Source organism: Myotis davidii, unplaced genomic scaffold (assembly GCF_000327345.1).
Source record: "Myotis davidii unplaced genomic scaffold, ASM32734v1 scaffold88, whole genome shotgun sequence".
NCBI lineage: Eukaryota > Metazoa > Chordata > Mammalia > Chiroptera > Vespertilionidae > Myotis > Myotis davidii.
In genome coordinates, this window is record NW_006300377.1 from 2,606,919 (window position 1) to 2,614,518 (window position 7,600).

Below are 7,600 nucleotides of genomic sequence, written 5' to 3' on the forward strand. Positions count from 1 at the left end.
AAAACACAAACCAAATAAATAAAAGTGAGGAAGCCTCTCCTAGAAGCCCAGAAGGCTTGTCTTCCTTTCTCTTTTTTGGGAAGGCTTTTCTTTATGTCTGTGGCTGGAATTGTGTCACATGCCCATACCTAAACCATCACACACGAGGGCATTGGGACCACCATTTTGGCTCATTACAAGCATGATTCACCCTGGGGCTAGGGTCCACTGGAGCAGAGTGGGATCCAGGAGGAAGATGGCCACCTGAACAAAGTCAGGATTCTGTTTGGAATAAGGAGGTGGGGATGGGAATGGATGTTGAGTTGGCAACTCAGTGTCCACGACACTCACCTGCTCCCTGAGGAGAAAGGCTACATCTTTTCCTACTACTGTATCCCCAGCATGTAACCCACTGCCTGGGACAGAGCAGATGCAACCATCCTTGTGAAGGAATAAATGAATGAACTCATGACGAAAGTGGAAGGCCACTAGGACTACCGTCAGGCAGGAGATCTCCACGGGCCCTGGCTCCTTAAGTTCTTCTTAGAACTCGGGGGGTCACCTGCCACCACCCCCCCACCAGCTCCCCACCAGCCCCAAGGATAGACAGGACTGGCAGGATTATTCTCACTTTATTTCTGGAGAAGTTTGATCAGATGCAATAACACTGATTCCAGGCGAGGGCAGGGGCATGGGTACCCCTAAAGCAACCAGCATCCTGTGGCCCCATCCCCAAACCTGGGTTCCCCCTCAGTTACAGTTAAATAGAGAGGAAGATCTCCCCAGGGAGTCTTGGGAGGGTCTGCCTCCTGCACCCGCCCCCTCTAGGCAGAGGAGTCTGAGCACGAGCTATTTACAGTATTCACATCCACTGTACCCACCAGACCAAGGCAAATACTACAGGTGGCCCCTCCCCACGGGAGGAGGCCAGAGAGGCTGTGAGTGTGTGTGGGGGGGTTTCCGCGCGTGTGAGCACACAAATGCATTGAGGGGCAGGGCCTGGCTCCAGCCAGAGACAACAGTCTATAAGGTGCTGATGAGAAATAACAGAGGACCCACCCCCAGGGGCCCAGGCCACTTCCGGCTTTGTTCTGTCTCTTTCTTTCCCAGACATCCTGGTAGCTGATGCAGAGGAGCCCTCATAGCTGTGCCTGGATCCAAGGCAACCCCTTAAAGGACTTCTGGGGAAAAAACAGGAGGGGAAACAGTCAGGCAAACTATGCCTCCAAGCCAGGCCAGCCGGGGTGGGGGGTGGCACATGGAGTGTGAGAAGGCCTCTGGCAGAGCTGCAACAGAGGGCAAGGCTGGGGAGTCCTGGGAAGGCTGCTGGGAGGGAAGGCTGTGGGCCTGGGAGTCAGGGGTCCTTACCTGTGACCTGTGGGGGCTGGACCACAGCTTTCTTGAGGAAGGCTTCTGCTTCTGCGAAGGGCAGGAGAGCCTCTGGCGTTCGGCCCAGATTCTTTTCACCAGAGGGTCCCTTGGGGGAGAAGCCATTCTCCTGGTGTGCTGGGGGAGGCTGCAGGCCATTCACCAGGGACTCCTTGTTAGGCAGGCTGTGGATGCAGGGACACACTCAGGCACCTCACAGCCTAGGACAGCCCAGGCACCCCACAGCTCCAGCCGCCCCCGACTCCTGCCCGGACCCTGGGATTGGGAGCTGGTACCTCCACTGAGGCTCCTGGGGGGCCAGCTCCTCCTTCTGCACAGCCTCCTTCTGCAGCCCTGAGGACCGCGAGTCTTCGGCTTTGACAGCGTCTATCACAGGGAAGGAATGGCCGTCAGTTGCTGGCTGGTGAGAGGAGGGGGTATGATGATGGGTGGTGAAAGGGGCAGAGCGAGGGGAATAGGGCCTTTACCTGGGCTACAATTGTTGGTGCTTGCCTCCTTTCTTTCCAGCTTTTGCTGTGAAGAGGAAGAGCAATCAGACTCAAGGTGTACCTGGCCCCACCTGACTGAGGTGCTGAATTCTTCCCTCCCCCACCCGAGAGCCTGAGCAGCTTGCCTCAGCCTCCTTCCTCCACCCTGAATGCTATTCCCCAGCCGCCTCCTCACCCGACCCCCACTCCCCACGCTGCCCTTTGGGGAACCCTGACCTTGGCTTCAGCAGCTTCTGACTTCCGAGTCCTCTTCATGATCTCCTCCAGGCGCTGTTTGGAAGCCCCACATCGGTTAGGCCCAAGCGCTGCCCTAATCCTAAACCTCCCACGATCCAGCCCCAGCCTGGGGTCTCAGGGTCCTTCCAGCTCATAACAGTCCTTTACAGGCCAGGGACGAGAACTCACCCCAATACCCTCGTGTCCTACCCTTTACAAGTCCAAGGCAGCGCCCACTCCCGTAATCCTACCAGTACCATTAATCCAAACAGGGACCCGGCCCAGAAAGGCTCCGCCCCGAGAGGCCCCGCCCCGCCCACCGGAGCCCCGCCCATCGGAGCCCGGGCTCCGGCTCCAATACCTTTTTGCGCTCCTGCCGCTCCTGCTCCTCGCGCTGGAAGTGCTTTTCCCGCTCCAGCCGCTGCCGTTCTGCCTCCTCCCGGGACCGGGCTTCGGCCTCCTCTTTCTGCCAAAGACCCCAGTGAGCTTTAAGCAGCTGGACTCCAGCCCTCCTTCCAGGCCAGCCCTCGTCCCACCAGACGGGCACCTGCTTCTGCAGCCGCTCCTGCTCTTCCTGCTCGGCCTGCGCCTTCTCTCGGGCCTCCTGCTCCTCCAGCCTCCGGGCCTCTGCCTCCCTCTCAGCCCGGGCCTCGGCCTCTCGAGCCAGCTGCTCCTCTCGCATTCGCCTGGGGGACAAAGAAAACTCGTGCTCGGTCCCGCACTTCTTTAGCAGCCTCCATATGGGCCCCCTTCGTCCCCCTCAGTCCCACGTCCCCCTCAGTCCCACCCCCTCCAAGACAGGTCCCTTTCTGCCTGCAGCCTCCGCTCCTGTTCCTCGCGCTCCCGCTGCTCCCGGGCCTGGCGCCGCTTCTCAGCCAGGAGCCGAGTAGCCTCTTCGCGGTCTGTGGTGCCGGCCATGGGTTTGCTGGGGGTCGCTGGGGGGGCCGGAGCTGGGGGTGAGGTCAGGACAGCAGTATCTGGAGTGGAAACAAGGTCCAGGAGTCAGCTCAGGCACCTCCAGCACCCCTGCATGCCTGCTTCCTGGACCTCAGGGTGACCCACCCATTCAACTTCTGCCATCAACTTAGACATGAGCTCTTCTCTGGCCTGTGCCCTGGGATGACCTGCTGACGGTCCTATCTTCCAAAACCCAGTCCGCAGTCATCTCTGGGCCCACGCCTCTGACCACCTCCCCCACGCAGGGCAAGCTGTCTTTTCTTGCCCTGCCCACCTTTCCATCTCCTCTTCATGCCCACCTGCAGGGATCTCGGCTGTGGGCTGCTCCTTCTGGGGCTGGGCTGGGGTGGGTGAGGGCACAGGCGAGGGTGCCGGTGAGGCCAGGGCTGCAGGCTCCTTCTCTTCACTGGCCTTGCCCTTGTTCTGGTTCTTGTCCTCGGGTCCTGCCGCACTGGGGTTTTCCTTTGCCTCATCCTTCCTCCGAACCCGCCCCTTGGGTGATGCAGTGGTGCCTCGAGGGGATGGTGGTTTTGGGGGTAGAGCATGGTTGGGCCCTGGGCTGGGGCAGGGAGAGGCAGGCCTGTGCCAGGATGTGGAGGGAGAGGATGGCCGGGCCTTAGATTTGGGACTGAGAGAAAAGGGAAATGTTAAGCCTGGAGGGCACAGAGTCCACACATACATATACACACCCTGGGCATGTCATTCCTCAGGGAACTGCCCCTTCCAGGCGAGGCCAGCACCCCCACTTTATATGCTCTCACATAACCATAGTATTTCCTTTGAGAGTATATATCCCAGTTTGCAATTACATATTCTTTTAAAAATATATATGTTTTTAGAAAGAGAGAGGAAGGATGAGAAACATCGATCTGCTGCCTTCTGCACGCCTCCTACTGGAGATCAAGCCCACAGCTTGGGCATGTGCCCTGACTGGGAAGTGAATGGGGACCTCTTTGTGCATGGGACGCACTCAACCAACTGAACTTCATCGGCTAGGGCTACACATTCATTTGATTAACGTTGTTTCCCCAATAGTCAGCAAGATTAATAAGAGCAAGAATGAGGCATGGTTTGGCTCACCAAAGGGTCCCTAGTACCCAGAACAGTACCTGGCAGGTCCATTCATTCACTCAGTAGGTATTTGTTGAGAGCTTACCAGGTGCTAGGCACTGTTCTGGGTGCTAAGGTACTTCGGTGATCAAAACACTCAAAAATAAAAGAAAATCTGCCCTCACGGAGTTTTCATTCTAGAGGTGGGTGCCCAACAAATATTTATGAATGGATGGATAAATGAATGGCCTGGTGACATGCAGGCTGTGCCCACCTGAGTTCAGAGGCCGCGCCGGCAGAGAGGCGCGGGCGTGGAGAGGTGGGCAGTGACTGACGCTTCTTGAGGCTGCGCTCCCGGGCCAGGGCACTCTTCTCCTTCTCATTTTCCCGCTCCTTGTCCCTCTTCTCCTTTTTCTGCACCTAGTGAGGAAGGGGATGGGGAGTGGGAGGCAGGGAGCAGAAGTGAGTGGTGCCCACAGTCCCAAGCTGGGCTCCCTGTGCCCACCTGCACGGCTACTTACCGGTGAGGACTGGGGCCTGCGGTGGACCGGGGTGGGGCTGCCCATCGAGCTGGGCTTGCGGCGCTCCCCACGCTCCCCGGAGGAGGGGGTGCAGCGGTGCATGCTGCTGCGGGGGGCGCTGCATGGTGGCATCAGGGGACTGGCAGAGGCCGAGCGCGGGCACACCGGCACGGCTGCAGAAGGATGAGTGCGGTTGGGATGTGGCCCACACGTGAGGCTGGCCACTGCCCGGCCCCTCATGGGGGCTCTCCCAGGGCCGCTGCCCCTACCCTGGTCTCGGCCATTGCGGGGCAGTGTGACTGCACTGCGACTCCGTGCCAGGAAGGAGAGGGTGGGCGTCATGAGACGGTCCACAATGCTGCTCTCCCAGGCGCTCAGCTGCAGGCTTCGATCTAGGGGGAGAATGCCAGGAGGAGCTGGTTACCGCAGGGGAGCCGCAGGGGACAAACAAACGCAAAAGGGGGTGGCCGGCTACCATCCCAGGGCAAGCCCAAGGAGCCTCCCCAGGAGGGCTCTATCCTGATCACTCCTGGCCACACTCCTTGCCCTCAGTCTGACCCCGACTGCAGACCAAGCAACAAGACAAAGTGCTGTAGAGCATGAGGGTTCGCTCCTACCACTCCCCGCAGATGGAAGGGCTCTGAACTGTGAGGATAGCAAGGAGCTGCCAGTAAGGGTCCCACGGTAGGGCCCTTTCCCTCCTGCCATCAGAGGGCTGGGGGTGGGGGGGCATGACCCCAAGGATTTGGGACAGTACGGGTCCTTGTGCTCCTCTGACTCAGGAGAGTCCTAACTTTTACGCATCCCATGACAGGGTGAGGCTGCTAGGGGGCCTGGCTGCCCTGAGCCACCCTCCTCTGTCCCCTCAGCTGCTGAGTTATTTTTAAGTCTCAGTCAGGTGGGTTTGGTACAACAGCTGATTTGGTTGCTAGGCAACAGAGGAACCAAATAAAAGCTGGAGAAACTTATAAATAGCTCCTACCATGGCCCTTCACATGTGAGCACCAGGGCAGTGAGAAGCAGGGGGCATGCCACCCTGGTTGGCCACAGCTCTGGAGCCAGCCACGACCATGGCTGGGGTTCTAAGGTAGAGAGGGCAGGATTGCATGGACCCTCTAGGGTGGAGACAGAAAAAGGGGCTCCCTTCACACACATAGCACCCAAGCTAGTCTGGTACTCGGGGCAAGGCCACCTGCCTAAGGCTGGCCCAGCCAGCTGGCTGTGGTTGGAGATGCGGCTGCCTGCCTGTTCCCACCCCCATCCCCACCTGCTCTCGAGGCCCCTGCCAGGCTCTCTCTCTGCCCTCTGTCTCTGTTCTCCTCCCTGCAGGGCACATCTCTGTCCTCAGGGTCCAGACCCAAATGCCGGCTCCCCCGAGGGGCACAGACCCCAGGAGGGGTAGAGTGGGGATGGAGACCTAGCGTCTGTGAGGACTCTGGGGACCGGGGGTCCTTGCTGAGCTCTGGAGGCTTGTTGGGAGCTACAAGGGACTCTGGAGGGAGCAGGGCTGGGCCTTCTCTTACTTCTACTGGGGGAGTTCCAGAGCGTGGCAGAGGACTTTGAGAGCCGCTTGTTGATTATAGAGTCCACGTGTTTGGGCAGGTTTACTGCCGACACAGAGCACCTGCTCCCACCTAGAGGGGAAAAGACACGGCATTAGGGCCGGGCCACACAGGAGCCGGGGCACACTGAGGCCTTCCATGCAGGATGCTCCGCGGGCAGGTGGGAAAGGGAGGAGTGGGCAGGCTAGGAAGAGGAGGAGGAGGCAGACTTGGCTCTGGGAGGAGGGTTGGGGTAGGTGATCAGGGACAACCTGTATTGGGGGAGCCGACGGAGAAGGAACAGAGGGAGGAGATGGAGTAAAACTAGAGAAACTACAGCCTTCCTGGCCCAGAAGCCATTCCCTAGGGCTGGGCGCTGCAAGCTCTCCCCCACAGCCACCCAGCGCCGCACTTGCTGACACTGCCCAGCCAAGGCACTCTGGCCACAGCACCCACGCACTGGGACGATGCGGAGACGTTCCTAAACAGAGGAACCCACAGTCACAGTCATTTGCACAAACCCACATATTCACACAGATACAAAAGACATGCAGGCACAGGCATATAGAGTGATAGGCACTTCTGCATGCACACGTGTGTGCAGACATGCACAGTTATAGAAACACAAACACTGAGAGATAGCATGTCAGACCCAGATGCACACAGGCACGAACACATCGAAGCAACTTAATTATGGTATTTGTAACAGCTAACATTTGTTGGATGCTTACCATGTACCAGGCACTGTGCTGGGCACCACACACATGTTACCTCACTTGATCCTCCCAAACATCTACCTACAACCTCGGAGGCAAGTAGTATTGTTATCCCCATTTTACAGATGAAGAAAGTGAGACATCGAGAAGTTAGAGGTCACACCACAAGAGCCAGAGCTGGGGTCCTAACCCAATTCTGTCTAACTTGAGAGTCCTCACCAAGGTCCACAAGGCCACGAACACACCAAGGCAAACATATTAAGACACACAATGCCCAGATCCATGAGCACATACACCGAAAGATACACAGCTGGAAACACTGAACCCTGCCATTACATAAAGATATGCAAACATGCCAGCAAAGAATCAGACCAAAATCCATGATGGCCCTACGTGAAGGAAACTCAGAGACAAAAATCTCCCCTCCAAGACAGGTACATAAGGGGTGGGAGGGTGGGGGGGGCGCGAGACAGTTTTCTTTAAATATCCCGTGTCTACAGGGCATTAGAGTCCTCTTTTACATATCATCAACTAATAATAATTGTCAGGAGCAAAGAAGGCTAATCCTAAAATGACAGGTTTGACGAGCAAACCAAATGAAGAGAATCCATCTCTGACTGGATAGTGCAGGTCCTTGAGAAGGGACAATTTGGTCCACAGACCATTCCAGAAGCCACAAGTCACACAAAGCAAGGCAAACCTGCTGCAGGGAGCTGCCAGTCCTTGCACTGCAGCCTCTCCCT

At 57.7% G+C, this 7,600-nt stretch overlaps 1 protein-coding gene across 3 annotated transcripts in view; it reads right to left on the reverse strand.

Moving 5' to 3' along the window:
• Positions 1 to 592: 592 nt before the first annotated feature.
• The window catches only part of MAP7D1 (MAP7 domain containing 1), a 9,314-nt gene continuing 2,306 nt past the window's right edge, over positions 593 to 7,600 (reverse strand). Inside the window, exons 5-17 of one of the 3 annotated variants that reach the window (XM_015572853.1) lie at positions 6,124 to 6,234; positions 4,870 to 4,992; positions 4,601 to 4,773; positions 4,354 to 4,499; positions 3,329 to 3,657; positions 2,872 to 3,049; positions 2,620 to 2,758; positions 2,434 to 2,538; positions 2,073 to 2,126; positions 1,836 to 1,881; positions 1,644 to 1,734; positions 1,348 to 1,532; positions 593 to 1,160 (exon numbers count right to left, since the gene is read on the reverse strand). In XM_015572853.1, the coding sequence (XP_015428339.1) occupies positions 1,150 to 1,160; positions 1,348 to 1,532; positions 1,644 to 1,734; positions 1,836 to 1,881; positions 2,073 to 2,126; positions 2,434 to 2,538; positions 2,620 to 2,758; positions 2,872 to 3,049; positions 3,329 to 3,657; positions 4,354 to 4,499; positions 4,601 to 4,773; positions 4,870 to 4,992; positions 6,124 to 6,234 (1,691 nt within the window). In that variant the 3' untranslated portion in view covers positions 593 to 1,149. Of the gene's footprint in view, positions 1,161 to 1,347; positions 1,533 to 1,643; positions 1,735 to 1,835; positions 1,882 to 2,072; positions 2,127 to 2,433; positions 2,539 to 2,619; positions 2,759 to 2,871; positions 3,050 to 3,328; positions 3,658 to 4,353; positions 4,500 to 4,600; positions 4,993 to 6,123; positions 6,235 to 7,600 lie in introns of all 3 variants that reach the window. The other 2 variants (XM_006777297.2, XM_015572854.1) reach the window with 2 other exon arrangements.